At 32.8% G+C, this 14,957-nt stretch overlaps 2 protein-coding genes across 3 annotated transcripts; one reads left to right on the top strand and one right to left on the bottom strand.

Moving 5' to 3' along the window:
• Nucleotides 1-115: 115 nt before the first annotated feature.
• On the bottom strand, nt 116-5,652 carry LOC131931364 (meiotic recombination protein SPO11). 2 transcript variants are annotated; one of them, XM_059288151.1, is made up of 12 exons: nt 5,635-5,652; nt 4,536-4,700; nt 4,187-4,278; nt 3,942-4,008; nt 3,251-3,359; nt 2,758-2,844; nt 2,582-2,618; nt 2,270-2,379; nt 2,040-2,177; nt 1,647-1,723; nt 1,110-1,221; nt 116-272 (listed from the first exon to the last, which is right to left on the bottom strand). In XM_059288151.1, the coding sequence occupies exons 2-12, from the start codon at nt 4,694-4,696 to the stop codon at nt 156-158; spliced, it is 1,107 nt and encodes a 368-aa protein (XP_059144134.1). In that variant the 5' UTR covers nt 4,697-4,700; nt 5,635-5,652; the 3' UTR covers nt 116-155. The 2 variants fall into 2 exon arrangements, with proteins under 2 accessions (XP_059144134.1, XP_059144135.1); XM_059288152.1 differs by lacking the exon at nt 5,635-5,652 and adding an exon at nt 5,550-5,573.
• A 1,238-nt stretch (nt 5,653-6,890) lies between these two features.
• On the top strand, nt 6,891-12,701 carry LOC131931367 (kelch-like protein 24a). Its single transcript, XM_059288158.1, has 5 exons — nt 6,891-7,160; nt 8,117-8,240; nt 8,354-8,526; nt 8,968-9,601; nt 10,836-12,701. Exons 2-5 carry the CDS (start codon nt 8,124-8,126, stop codon nt 11,649-11,651), a joined length of 1,740 nt encoding a protein of 579 aa, XP_059144141.1. The 5' UTR covers nt 6,891-7,160; nt 8,117-8,123; the 3' UTR covers nt 11,652-12,701.
• Nucleotides 12,702-14,957: the final 2,256 nt, after the last annotated feature.

The following is a 14,957-nucleotide window of genomic DNA, read 5'->3' as shown; positions in this document are numbered from 1 at the left end:
AATAAGATAAACTAGAGACAAAGGATACTCAAATAAGATAAACTAGAGACAAATGATACTCAAGATAAACTAGAGACAAAGGATATTCAAATAAGATAAACACTAGAACCAGTTATATCAGAATGTATTTGTTAATATAATTATAGAGAATACATTTATGGTAGTAAAAGATCAAATCTGGATGGAAGGTAGACATCACATAAGTAGTCAGGACTAATGGCATCTAGACACTGAATTTCTGCTTTCTTCTTTAACTGAAGCAAAATATCAATCTGAAAAATAAATTTAAAATTAGTAATCAACACATAAAAACTATTATTTTAGACAAAGGGGTTGGAAAATACAGCTTCAACTCAATATTTCAGCTATATCTTTGGGGGTGTGACTAAAGTAAGGAAGTTTCTTTACTACCACATGAAAAGAATTAGTACAGGTATCTAAATGCTGCAAAACATTAATATAATGGTAGGCCTTACATTATTGATTTATTGGGGAGCTGTGTATTTCCTTATAAATGCACTGCAAACCTTTGGTTTTTTAGGTACCAAGCAGAACAAATTGATTCATTAGAGAAAAGACAGGCAATAGTTTTACATAGAGTATGTATAGGTGTGTGATAATTTATAAGATTTAGAAAATTCACAGCAGGAATGGCTCATTTTAACTATACAAAAATAGCTTCTGGCTCTCTAACTATACAAAAATAGCTTCTGGCTCTCTACATTTTCACGGCACAGTTCTATTATGTTTTAACTTCTGATACAAGTTGTGTGATTCATTCTTTTCAAAATGTGGACAACTTGATCCAGTAGGAGAGTGTGAGCTATTTAACTGAATCATAAGTTGAGTTCATGGGTTTGAGTTTGTATGCCATCCCCAGATCAAGCTGCTCCCCAGTAACTCCACGTGCTTGGGGAGAAGACACAAGAAAGTCTAGAACACGTAAGATCCTCAATGCTAGCAACATGGTTAGCCCAATGCTCTTTCAATATCAAGCTTCCATTTTAATTCTTATGAGAAGAAGTCACCTAATATTCAAATCTAATGAATAGTTTATTAAACTGTATTGAATTTAAAATAATTTAAAATTTAAAGCTTACTAAACACACCTGAGCGAGAATGCTTTCATCTTGTCGAAAGTAAGGCCTTGATCGAAGGCTGATACATTTTTGGATATCCTTCTCAGAAAGTGGGCTCAATGCAGCAGTGGGGATATGCAGCCTTGAAAATAAATATTTTTTAAAATACAGCAAAAGACTAGTAACACTCATATAAGTATTGTTAAGTACAGATGAAGTAGAGTTCATGTTTTTGAGAATAGGTTTTTATGGATGGTTTAGATAATTAGATAACATAAAAAACACCAAGTAGCTTATAGACATAAAACATAAGGTAAAACAATGACAGAGTAGCAGAATTACGTGGATTCTAATGGTTACAACCAGAAAAGAGGCTTAAGTTATATTCAAGTAGAGCAGTGTAACTTTGTGATGAATAATTTAAACTTACAATGTGACCCATTCTTGGCAAATAAAAAAAAAAAGAAATGGAATTATCACCTGTGCTTGAATACCAATTAACCATTTAAAAAAAAAGAAGAAACAACACCTTATAATCTACAATAATAAAACAAAAACACAAGGTACCTATTAATATCTTCAGGTAAAATTCCAATCCACTCAATAGAAGGTATAGCTAAATTTTTGTTGTCAAAGGCTTGATTCTAAGGGGAAAATATATTTATAATCAGATTTACATTTTCACAAAACATTAACTAAAAAATTAAACACTAAAATGTAAAGTGTAAAAGTAAAAAACATGAATGCACCATGAGGGATAATTCACTTGATTTGGTTCCCTTATGTTTGACATTAAGTCCCCCAGCTAAGTGAAGGGTCCTAACCTTTAACAAAATATCTTATGTAATGATAAGCAAACCTAACTAAAGTTATAAATAAACTGGTAAGAAACATGCCACAACACAATGCAACACAATAAATCTTCCGTTAAAACATTTGACAAAGACATCATATACATACCATAGATCCATACTTGTAAACAGCCATAATTTCAATGCCATGAGGATCACCATCAACCAAAATAAATATGGGTAGTTGATAGATGTTATAAATATCTTGTAAAAGTAGGCGTGTTGCATTATCAGGAAATCCTTTGCCCTGCAATCGAAATTTCACAATGATAATTATTAAAGCAACTATTAACACAATTAAAAGAAAATATTACCAAGTTTAAGAAACATTTTACTTACAGTAATAAGAATACTGTTTGCCACTTTCTGACAAAATTGGCAGTTCATTAGCTTTTGGAAGGTGGCGTCTTTTTCCACTACTAGTACAAACTTTGCCTGTGTCTGAATATCTGTTTAAAAAGTATACATTTTTCATCAATCAATACTTAGCAATAGAGAACCAATAATGTCTAATTAATAAGTTTAAAAAAATGTATTAAAAATATTTCAGGGCAAAATACTAGATGAATCCAAAACTAACATTAAAGATTAATTATAATCAGCTAAAACAAAATGCTAATCTAGTATAAGTTGGTAAAAAAATAGTTTTACTTTGCATATCTTTGGTATGAGCAGCTATCTGTACTCCCTGAGAAGATAGTGCATTTATCCATTATTTCTTTAAAATTTAGTTAATTATAATAGGAAACAAAAACCACTACTGTTTAAATACTGAGTGTTAAAATATAAGGAAATGATTATATATACAAATGATTAATTTTTCTCACTGATAAAGTATGCTGGCAGTCAAAACGTGTACCTTCACTGTCCTCAAATTGTAGATTCCCAGCAACTAATCCTTTACTTGTTGCTAGCTGTCCAGTATATACATCATAAGATATTATGCAATAAAATCCTTGTCTTTTATAAAATGTATTTTAAAAAATGAAAACTGATTTATGTGAAAAAAAGTTCATCATTGATTAGTTAATTCTTTTCACAAAACAAGTTCAATATGATACAGAACAAAAGATGCTCAATACAAACAAAAAAGAGCTAAAATCAGATGGCTTAATATTATAAACAATATAACTTTCAAAATTTTGTAAAATACAATAATGAAACAGAGTAAAACAAAAGTAAATCAAATTCATTTTAACAGATCAGAGCATGTTATAAAACAAAGCAAAAGAAGTAGACAAATTGTATGAACAATTCAGATGAGTTTGAAATGGTGTAAGAAGGAGATTTGAGAGGCTTGTAACAAGCAAGTTTACTTACAATATGCAGCTCCCATCGTGGAACTTTAAGCATACTAGCAATGTCATCAATTATTTTGTCTATCATTGACTGGCATGGATACAATTCTGGATACTGGTAAAATATGTCTCTAGGAATAAGAATAAATAAAATAAGTTAAATATGAATAAATTTATTTACAGGTGTGTTGAATCAGAAAATTGCAGTGAAAAAGCAATAGCTAATTTATTTAGTATAATTATGAACTTTGTGTTAGGGAATAGTTTGCTAGCTTGTCAGCTTAATTCAACTCTTAATACTTTTACCTCTGCATTTTCAATTTAATAATGCTTTCTTTTGTGTATTGTTATTGGAAATATTAATATTTTCATTTAGAAATAAGGCTAGATTCAGTTAAAGATGAATGACACATTTAAAAAAAATCAAAACTATGTAATTTACAATAAATGCTATATTTATGTTGTGTGTCCAATCTTCATAAATTACTTTAAACTAGAAATTTCAGCCAAAACCACCATAAATCAAAAACATAACTACAAAAACTTGAACCTACCAAATTTAAATTATTTCGAAGTAAATGTTAACAGGTTAAAATTAACGTTTAAAGCTTGAACTTTTAAAGCTCACATACTTTTTCTTTCTAACTACCATTAATGCTGCTTTAGATTTTCTTTTGCACATAAAGAAATTAAATCTGTTTAAAAGTTACTACCTTTTTGTGCAATATCTGTTTTCTTGTACCAACGAATAAATTATTTTTAAGATCTTTAACATGGTTGCTGAAAAAAGGCAATGTTTATTTAATGAGTTTTATTTTTTTTTATTGTGAAATGTATTACTCTATGTAATAAATATGTAGCTTGATAGAAACTTAACTAGAAATATACTTTTTCTCTATTAAAACATAAATCAATATCAGTAGAATAAAAGATATCAAAATCAGTAGAATTCTATTACCAAATTTTTTAACTGATCTGGGCTTGTTAAACTTTACGGATGTCATTGGCATATCTGCGGAGTTGTTGTCAAGACCAACTGTTTCTTCAAAGCTTGATTTTAAAAGTTTAAACATAATAAATAAATTTGATCTAGATCTAGACCTAGAAAATAAACAATTATTTATAGCTTTGCTTTTTTGTTTTAGAAAAATGTCTACTAACAAAAACAGTCTTTTGAAAAATATTTATCTTTCCAGGTTATTTATTAATTAATTAATAAACAAAAGAGAAAAGTATCTTTGTGTGTGAAGTGAACTTAGTTTAGTTATCATTTAAAAAATGTAATTTAATATAATAAATACAATTACACAAGTTCATTCCAATTTGATCTACGAGGATAATTTAAAGTTGGAGGCTCATCTTGGGAAAGTGAATTGATGATATCTAGGCAAATTGATTCAATTTTAACAAGTATTTCTTCTTCTGCTTCAGATATCAAAAGCTGCTTTTTTGACAGTGTTGAATTCATTTTCCTTAAAAATAAATTTTATCCAAAGCAATTCTAAAAATAAACAACTGTAGAATAGTGCTGAAACAAAAAAAAATTTTTTTTTGAACATTTTCGTCAAAATAATACACCTACATCTATGATATCAAACAGATGAGGGAAATGGGGAAGGGGAAGGATTCAGATTTCTTTGATGGGCAAAGAAAGGAAATTGGTAAAGAAAATGTGACTAGTACATTTTTTTTTTTGTTTTTCACAAAATCAACTTAGAATTAAAAATGTTAAGAAAAAGCCTCACATCATTTATGGAAGAACATTTTGCTCATAATAATTTTTTTACTTTCCTACAATGATTAAATTTGTCACCAAAAGTGCCTTGTACAACTTTCATTTTGAGCAGTCCATAGGGGCAGAGTTTCTTCCGGGCATTGCTTTGGGGCTGGGGGGGGGGGGTATTATTTATTTTATTACTGCCCATCTATTATAGTGAAAGTATTGAAAAATGCTAGATCTAGCAATCTGCATGGGCCTTGAGCTAAAGTATGCTTTTCTTCAGCTTATATGACTATATGTTATTATTACTATTGTTATTTTATCATTTTTGTTAAATATAATATATTATATATATATATAATATATATAGACTATATATATATATATTCAATTATTAATCTATATAGTATATATAGTATATAGTAAATCATAGTAGAAAGTCTATATATTTATAATTTTATAATATTTTATATTAAATTTTTTTTTATATAGATCTAGAAAATCTAGATCTACTAGTAGTAGAGGTCTAAGCTAAGTTCTAATACAATTCTTATAAAAGATCGAATTAATTATTCTATATCAAGATCTAGATCTGACCTACTAGATCTATACATTATTAAATCTAGATCTTTATATAATACATAGGGGGGGGGAGCTTAAGGTTAAGTCAGATTTGGAAGTTTTACAAGTTCACGAATCTAGCAGACAACCACTGAAAAGCCTTGTCAGATTTTTAAAACATTGTATGCTAAATAAATATTTTAATAGGCATATATCTACAGACACAAGATTAAGATCTAGATTAGATTCTTAAGTATTTAAAAAACATGATTTGTATTTAAATCAATTTTCTTGTTACTTGTCCTAAATAATGTAGTTTATTATAATATGAGCAAGGTAAAATGTATTTATTGTAAACAAAAATTATTCTGTAGTTTTTAAGCATATAAATAGTTCTAGATCTACTAAAAAAAGGTAGATCTAGTCATTGGTAGCCCAGCTAAAATAATAATAAATTTAAAAAATACATGCACGAGATGCACGCTTTCGAAACTGACTATCCAAGGGGTAGATGAAGTAGAGTTAATCTGTTTCTGTTGCCACGGAATATAAAGGGGTAATGTGGTCAGCATAAAGCCAAGCTATCTTTACTATTTCAAATAAATGAGTCAGGTATGCAGTCTTGAATGCAGTGTTTCTTTCAGACTTTTCCCCCGGGGATACTTGAAAATTTCGGAGTGGGTGGGTTGGTGGGTTGATGGGGGGGGGGGGGGGGGGCGGATACTGGTAAGGTGTATAATTTTCTATATAAATTATATTTCGTTCGTGGTGGGAGAAGGGGTGGGGGTGGAGGAAGTGCCCCTCCCCCGCCCCAGCGTAAATATGCCTGAAAAGAAAACACGAAATAACGGTTGAAATTTTGAAATTCATAGTTTCTAACACAACTTTTTAAAACGCGAGAGTGTCGTCACACTACCTCGTCGCCTTAAGTCTGTGATGTCGTTTATGGACGATCCTATTCAGAAGAATATATAATATAGGCTAAAAAAAACAACTTCTGATGATAATAATATTTAAATTCATTATTATTTATAACTTCTGAACAACTACACTTTTTTTTTTTAATTTTTATTTAAGTTTTAAGGCAGGGAGGCATATGTAATAAGATAGTATTTATTAGTATATGTTTTTGTTTCCCGTAAGTTAGAATGACTTTTTAAATTGTTTAAAAGTATGTTTTAATTTTATGTACATCTAGATCTATTTGTATGTATAGATCTAGTAATAGTACAGTAATACCATTCTCCCCCACTGCGGAAGCTAGATAAAATAGTATTCATAATTATATTAATGTTATTTTGTGGTGTTTACAGGACTTCCAATTTTTCGGATTTTTTCCTCCATTTTAGGTTATAGGAGGACCCAATTTCGTTATCATTTTTTAATCCTGATGTGCTATTTCACACACGTAGATCTAGAGACCAATTCTAGTCTGGAATTTAATCTAGTACTTTAAAAAATATTAATCCAACCTGTAAATGGCTAGATCTATAATTTCCATCGGTATACTATCTTATTTTCAATATGTATTGCATTATAATTTCATCTCTTGATACCGATGTCAGTTGGAAAATACGTCGTTTCTGCAAGTTGTTGACGTGAGCAGCGGTGAGGAAGCGAATCAGTTTGAGACCGAATTGTAAAGTCGAATGTGGGTGTTTCCAAATTTCTATTGAATAAATAAATAGGCCCTAGACTCTATATCTTGATCTATTTATTTTTGCTTTAAGATAAACAACGGTACTAAAATTTATATGACGTGAACAGCTGCTAACCAGAAATCAGAAATAGTCTGAAATAGATCTAGATTTCTAGATTCTTGTTCTAGAATCTAGAGACTTAGTGACTAGAGTCTAGAGAGAGAGAATCTAGCTTTTTTCTTGAGTTTTTGTTAAATTCCCTTTTTTTGCAAACAATCTAGAATTCTAGATCTGATCTAGATTCTAGATCTAGCTTTTTCGTGACAAGTGAGTTGAGTGTGTAATGTGTAAATCTACCTCTAGACTCTAGACGCTCTAGATTCCTAGATCTATACGCAGTTTCCAGTTCATTATACTTCTATTTAATTTTTTAATTACGATTGATAAAGGCTCCCTTTTTTATGTTCAAATATTTGAGGTAGGCCTAGAGATTATGTGGAGTGTTAGGGCCCTAGATCTATATATAAATTTGTTTATCACACTCCAGCTAAATACTAAATAGTAAATAGTGTAGTGATCTGTAAATGGTTGTTCCTTATCGAGTAGGGGTTGGGAGTGGGTGGGTGTTTTCACTTTCAAAAGGCCTGACTTAAAGCTTAATATTTTATCTAAAGATTTAATTAAAGACCATGCAATTAAGTGAAGATCAACTGAAAAGTAGGCCTAAACATTCTCAACATAAAGTTACAAAGCAGATATTGATAAATTCTAAATTGTGAAATTAACCTAAATAAATCAACCTTGCCTTAAAAGAAGAGATGATTAAATTTTAATTTTTTTTTTCTGTGCAAAGATCTGACTTTTTTTTTACTTTAAAAAACAAGCAAACATAGAAACAAATTAATGTGTTGAAAGAAAACTTTTGTGAAAAAGTACTAAAATAACTTTTCTCTCTAAACAAAAATAGTGCTACCATGTCAGGGATGCTGTCAGCTGCCAGTGTTGACTGGGCTAATAAAATCAGGTGCAATGTTGTAGATGGTCTTCGCCAGAGCTTTCAAGATGGAATTTTTACTGACATTGAAATTGAAGTAAGTTATTTTCTTTTTCAATAAGAATGGTAATTGCGTTTTCTTGAATGTAAATCACATTTTGTTTCAAATCTCTCTTGAATTGGTATTTATAGAAATGTGTTTCTTCTCAGGTTAGTGACAGTGTTTTCAGATGCCATAAAGTTTTTTTATGTGCAATATCTGATTACTTTTTGGCCATGTTCACATCAGGCATGAGAGAAAGTGTTGACAGTCGAGTTACGATAAAAGATTTATCTGGTTCAACATTCAGGGCAGTGTTGGACTTCTACTACACATGTGACAGGTACAGAGTGTTTATTTTTAACAGCTGCTGAAGCTAATCTCTCATTCGGTCATATTTACTGACACAGATAAACTTACATTTCTAAAGATAACCTTAAGTACAAAGTGTTTATTTTAAATAGTTACCTTAGCCAAACTCTTGCTAGACCGCATGCTTAGCCTGTATGCTGACAGAAACAGTTTACAAATAATTACTCACCCACACAGATACCAGTACTATAGTTGAAATATATTTAATAAAGGCTACTTTGTGTTATGTCAGACTCACAAATGTAGTTTTGCAACAGACACTCCTTTGAATTTGGACAACCAATTCAGCCATCATAATATCACAACCAATTTATGGCAATATCAGTTTCATATGAATCATGTTTTCTCTCTAAATCCCTTTTTTTTTTATGTCTGATCTGGCAAAAGTATATTTTATTTTGTTTCATTTCAGGTCGGTTGTTAACGCAGACACAGCAGAAGACTTACTGAGAGCGGCAGGCCTGTTGCAGATGATCACCTTACAAGACAACTGTGAATCTTACTATGCAGAAAATCTGAATGTAGACAACGCTCTAGCAGTGTGGGACCTGGCCCAATGCTTGCACTGTGAGGCCCTGGCAGATAAAGCCAAACGGTTCATTCTTGCCAATTTTTTAGAAATATACACAGAACCAGACTTTTTACATGTTGATATAGAGCACTTAAATGAACTCTTGGGTGATGATGACCTACGTGTGCCTGATGAAGATTACGTTTCTGAAGCTGCTATTTCGTGGTTGAAACATGACATTGTCAGTAGAGCGAAGTATTTTAATGATATTTGTGTCAACTTGCGGCTGCGTTACATATCAGAGGACTCGTTCAATAGGCTTTTACATTTTATAAGAAATGAGTGTCACATTAAAGACAGTATTTTGGAAGGGTTCACTGAGAACAGGAGGTACTCATTCCCAGAGGCCTCCAACTCTGTTGCTCTGGATACGCCATTGTCATCAAGAAATTATGAAAACATGCTGGTTGTTATTGGGGTGCACAAAGCCACAGGGATTTTACCTACTGTACATGCTTACAGTTTCAATACCAAGGTAAGTTGTTAAATAGTTTATTATTACTTACTGTTGCATGTATTTAAATTTTTGTGTGCTCTCTTTTAAAAAAATTCAGATTCTAAATCTTAAAGCATTTAATTTTGGCAATGATCAATAGTTTTCAAAATGCAAATTCAAATCTTCTTCTTCTTCGTTCTTAATTTTTGAATATGGTGGAGGAATTAGACAACAAGTCCAACTTCATAGACAAACCGGACTGTGGTTTCCAGTTTGTCAGGTGTCCCATATAATTTTTCCCTGAGTGGGGTGGGCTGGGGCCAGTGTCTGCCTCTTGCCTGGCTATACAGAGTACAATCCTGGAGTACGTGCTCCGTGTTTTCCGGGGCCTTGCCACAAGGGCACATTTCGCTACACCCAACCTTCAGTTTTTTGTGCATGTGTTGATTTAGTCTGTTGTGGCCTGTTCTAAGTCGAAAGATTATGTATTGTTGTTTTCGTGTTAAATTGTAATAGCCGTCGTCTTTAATGTAGTGAGGGTGTGTGACAGACCACATTTGCGTTTGTTTGTGTTTAATTATTCTTTTTATTTCTTTTGGGTGTAGCGAAATTTCCGGTTGTGGTTTCTTTCCCCCAATTTTTGCCAGCTGGTCTGCGATCTCGTTACCCTGGATCTGGCAGTGGCCCGGGATCCACTGCAGCACAATTCTGCTGCAGGTATTTTTTAGCCTCTCTAGTGCTGTCATGAGTGTTTGAATATAGGACTCCGGATTTTGTAGGGATTGCAGGACTGATTTGGCATCTGTAAGAAATACAATCTGACTATTCGGTGATTCAGGGTGTTCTGACAGGAGGTTTGCTGCGTGTTCTAAAGCTTCTTTTTCTGCCCTAAATTGTCGGATAGGCTGCCTGTGGCTATTGCCTTTTCCAGGCTTTTTCCGCTTGGCCATTCAATAAGGATGCCAGCCCCGCAAATTCAAATAAATGTGATAATTTAACTCTTTATCGGTGGAATACATAGTCATTACTTAAACATGTTACAGTTTAATCATATAGAGATGTTAACTTGTTCTGCTAAGTAAATCTTGTATCCCATGAAATCATTTTCATGTTATTCACAAAGGATTGTATTATATTTCACAACAATTTAGATAATAGAATTATACCAACTTCATATTGGTTTGATATCATAAATTGATCTTTTTAATGATTATTTTTTTATTCAATTCAATTAATTCCAAGTGTTAATGAAGTTCCGTGTTTGTTTTTCCAGATGTGGTTTAAGCTGAGTTCCTTACCCTTTGACCCTGGAGTAGGCTATGCCACTTGTGTTTTAGACAATCAGCTGTACATGTCAGGTATCTCACTAAGGAAGGCCTATGTCCTACGCTATGACCCCTGCTCCAACCTGTGGGAGGAGTGTTGCCAGATGCCAGAGAAGAGACGTTACCACGAAATGGTTGTGGCCTGCAACCACGTGCATGCTGTTTGCGGCTGGAACAAAAGAGATGGCGTGTTCACCAGCATTATACAGTACCACGTGTCCGAGGACGCCTGGACCAGCCTCGGCAACCTGAGGGTTGGCGTCTACTCCGCATCCGCTTGTGCCATCTACAACACCATCTATGTATTTGGGGGTAGGGCCGACGACAGCACACGCAAACGGGACATTCAGTCTTTCAACGTGACCACTGGTCAAGCGACCGTGATCAACCAGTTTCCTTCAGCCGTGACAGAAAGTCGGGCTATTGCAATTAACTCATGCATGTACCTTGCGTTGACCAACGGGTCTATAATGAAGGTAATGGAGTCGGGAACCCTGTCGAGGCACAGTACCTTACCCAACTTTGACAGGTTCAATTTTGGTCTCCTGCAGAGAGGGAACAACATCATGGTGGTGGGCGGCGACACCCGCTATCCCTCTGGCTCCAGCCAGTTTGTAGATATTCTCGAAGTGAATGGACATGATGGGAAGGTGAGGATTCTTCACGATCGCCTTTTCAACAACGCCAGTGCTGCCGCCTGCAGGATCCTGTTGATACGCAGGGTTATCTTACCCCGCCTCTCAGTGCCAGGCATTCCTCACTAGCAGCTGAGTGATTCTAGTTGTCTTTTAAAATAATACCTTGTGCATTTTTTAGAGACCTCAGATTATACACCAAATGTTTGTACATTTTAATCATGTTGACTTTTTTTTACCAAAATGTCAAAAAACTGTAAACAACACATTTCTTTAATTGATGCACAGTATATGATTAGTAAAATATTGTAGGACTACCTGCTGTAGATTACATTTTTACCAAAAAAATCTTTACTTTAAAAGTGAATACTTTTATTATGTAATTCATACTTGTTGGTGTAAATTTTTGAATCTCACTCTCACTAAAGAATACTGTCAAATCTTACAATCACTGTTTTTGTTTTAAAAGTTGATTAGATTAATCATTGCTTTTTACTTTAAATAAAACTAATCCAAAGCCATATTGTTTTAACCTAGTCAGATAATTCAAAGGTTTACAACATCTTCACTGATTTAGACATTCAGATACATTATTATTAGGATGTAACCCATAAAAAAATTTGATAATCAATTCTTTAAGACTTCATAATTGAAGAGAAGGGTAAAGGCTGTTTAGCTAATGATGGAAAATGATTTTGTTTTAATATTACCAAATGTGTATTTTTTTTTATCATGGATGATTCCTAATCTTTGTACACTGTGTGATAAATTCATTCACTCACTAACATTATGCAAAATAACATTTTTTCATTAAGAAATATTTTTATTAATGAAATTTTTGATGAATTGAAGAAAAGCTATAAATATAAGTAATGTATAGAAATACATTTGTATTTTCTAATGATTTTTATTTTATAATTTATTTAACCAGATAGAAAAGTTCAATACTTGTGAAGACCATTCACATGTTGAATGATCCTTTGCTGTTTTATTAGCTGTGCAATATATGGTACTGAGTACTTTTCTATAGGGCTTGTAAGTCTATGGTCTCGAAATCTACTAGCTGGCAAGTACGAGAACGAGAAGTTGTGACCTACTTACAAGCCCTATTAACCTGTTGATGATACCAAACTAAAAATATAATGTGCTACAGAACTTTGTATGGTAAGGCCATACCATGATATTAATGATAAGTAAAATAAATTATTTGTGTATTACTATGGTTATTAAAGATGGTAAATCATAGGATCATGATAAAAACCAACTGCAAATCCTTGCTGATTAGGTTGAACAATTTTCCAAAGGTAACTTTTTAAATATAGCTCAATTTCCAAAATATAGCAGAAACCATTTTTGAAAAGGGAAAGCCCATAAAGAAAGTTAGAGGATTGTTATTAGTGCATAGGGAAGGAGATAACTTAAACTGCAGTGGTAACCAATCAAATTTTGGATGAACTTTAAGGCTAATTTGTTAATTTATTTTTCTTGTACTGTAGCAGATGATCCCACCAGCATGTCCTAGCTTTAACTTAAACTTTAATGTTGTATCCACACTTTTGTATATGACTAAATTTCTTTTATTCAAGCTGTTTGTGTATAGGGCAATATTCAAACATCCCATTAATCTCTAAGTTGTTTTAAAATCAATACAAGATAAATTTATAATATATATATATATATATATATATATATATATATATATATATATATATATATATATATATATATATATATATATATATATATATATATATAAACCTTGTTTGTGCCCAAGACAGATGAGGCAGTTGGAGTAGAGTTCATCTATTTCAGAAACCTTGGCACATGAAGAATATATAAATTTATAAATATGGAACAATTTAGAGTTGTAAAGAAGTTGATGTGATTACATTTTTAAAGTAGGATACTTAAAAATTTGTCAGTTATAAACTGGCATGAAATCTCCAAAGGAAGTGACATCAATGCATGTATGGATCTATAAACACTACTGGGTAGATAAATGATATGGACATTAGAATGATAGCTTGACATTGGTTGTATATTTTTATGCTTTAATTTAATGTGAGCATGTATTTCTTTTTTTATGTCAAGTTTTTTTATGCAAATTAATATAATATTGCAAGGTTTGTAACACCAGCATTGAAATTAGCACTACAGGGTCCCACTCCCCCCCCCCCCCCCCACAAACCCCAACCCTCAGACTGCATCTTTTGCCCCCTCCCTTTCTCCCCTCCCCCATCCCATTCCACCATCTATGATCCCCTCCCCCCTCCATCTCACACTCTAGGTACAAATGGATACTTGTGTGTAAAAGTTGCTCTTGTAATAACAGAACACACCCCCCGCCCTACTTTAAATCATTGCACAAGTGAATGTGTGTGTATATGTGTGGGTGTGTGTACAAGTTGCTCTTGTAATAACAGAACATCCCCCCCACACTTTAAATCATTGCACTACTGAATGTGTGTGTATATGTGTGGGTGTGTGTACAAGTTGCTGTTGTAATAACAGAACATCCCCCCACACTTTAAATCATTGCACATGTGAATGTGTGTGTGTGTGTGTGTGAACAAGCTGCTAATTTTCAAATCATTTCACCACTGGATGTGTGTAGTGTATGTCACTGTCTGAATATTTGCTGTTGTAGTTTCTGGACACCTGACTCACCCCCTCCTAATTCATTGCACCACTGAATGTTTGTATGTATGTCAGACTGCAGCAGTGTGTGTGAAGGTTTGTTGTGTTAGTAACTGGACAACCTCCCCCCCCCCCCCTGCCTTTTTAAAATGATTGCACCATTGAATGTTTGAATAGAAAAGTGTGTAAAGGATTGCTGTTGTAATAACTGAACAGCCTCCCCCCACCTTCAGCTCATTGTTTGTAACTATTTCCTGTCAGCCCCTGAACATTTTCAGGTGCAAAATAAATCTTACTTATAAAAATATTAGAAACGTTTTATTGTTTCTTTTTATTGTTTAGATTGTGTTAGGGCCATTGTTTTTAAATAGGATGGAGAATAAAAGGAGAAAAAAAACGGAACCGATAGGGTTAGCACCTATTCTAATTTTTTACTATTTAAATTACTATATAGAAAAGCGTGAGTCTCTTCCTAAATATTAGTAAAGGTATCCAATAGATACTAAAGTGACCCACGCTTTTCTTTATAGTGATTTAAATAGTAATGTATAATTTATTTTCTACTTTTTAGTGCATTATTACATAAAAGCTTGTTATTAAAACGTTTTTTTTATGAATTTTTAAAAATTTAGGCTTATTTCTTTCTATGTACAATTTCAATAACCTAGCGATCCATTCGGCAGATGAAGTTCATGTTTTTTTACCTCGACATATTAAGGGATAGTGCGATCATTTCTTTGCCAGCCGTCTCTACTTTTCCCCTACCTTAGGTATCGCGAACACACGGCTATAGAAAGG

Source organism: Physella acuta, unplaced genomic scaffold (genome assembly GCF_028476545.2).
Source record: "Physella acuta isolate Inbredline_101_S28 unplaced genomic scaffold, ASM2847654v3 ptg001950l, whole genome shotgun sequence".
Taxonomy (NCBI): Eukaryota; Metazoa; Mollusca; class Gastropoda; family Physidae; genus Physella; species Physella acuta.
This window is presented reverse-complemented; position numbering and strand designations above follow the sequence as displayed.

What these genes read in the sequence shown, in the direction of transcription:
- LOC131931364 (XM_059288151.1), bottom strand. Translation starts at nt 4,696, where the DNA reads ATGAATTCAACACTGTCAAAAAAGCAGCTTTTGATATCTGAAGCAGAA. An exon ending in CAGATCAGTTAAAAAATTTG is followed by an intron (nt 4,009 to 4,186) that starts GTAATAGAATTC and finishes GCCTTTTTTCAG; the next exon opens with CAACCATGTTAAAGATCTTA. An exon ending in CAAACAGTATTCTTATTACT is followed by an intron (nt 2,178 to 2,269) that starts GTAAGTAAAATG and finishes TTTCGATTGCAG; the next exon opens with GGCAAAGGATTTCCTGATAA.
- LOC131931367 (XM_059288158.1), top strand. Translation starts at nt 8,124, where the DNA reads ATGTCAGGGATGCTGTCAGCTGCCAGTGTTGACTGGGCTAATAAAATC. An exon ending in TTACTGACATTGAAATTGAA is followed by an intron (nt 8,241 to 8,353) that starts GTAAGTTATTTT and finishes GTTTCTTCTCAG; the next exon opens with GTTAGTGACAGTGTTTTCAG. An exon ending in CTTACAGTTTCAATACCAAG is followed by an intron (nt 9,602 to 10,835) that starts GTAAGTTGTTAA and finishes TTGTTTTTCCAG; the next exon opens with ATGTGGTTTAAGCTGAGTTC.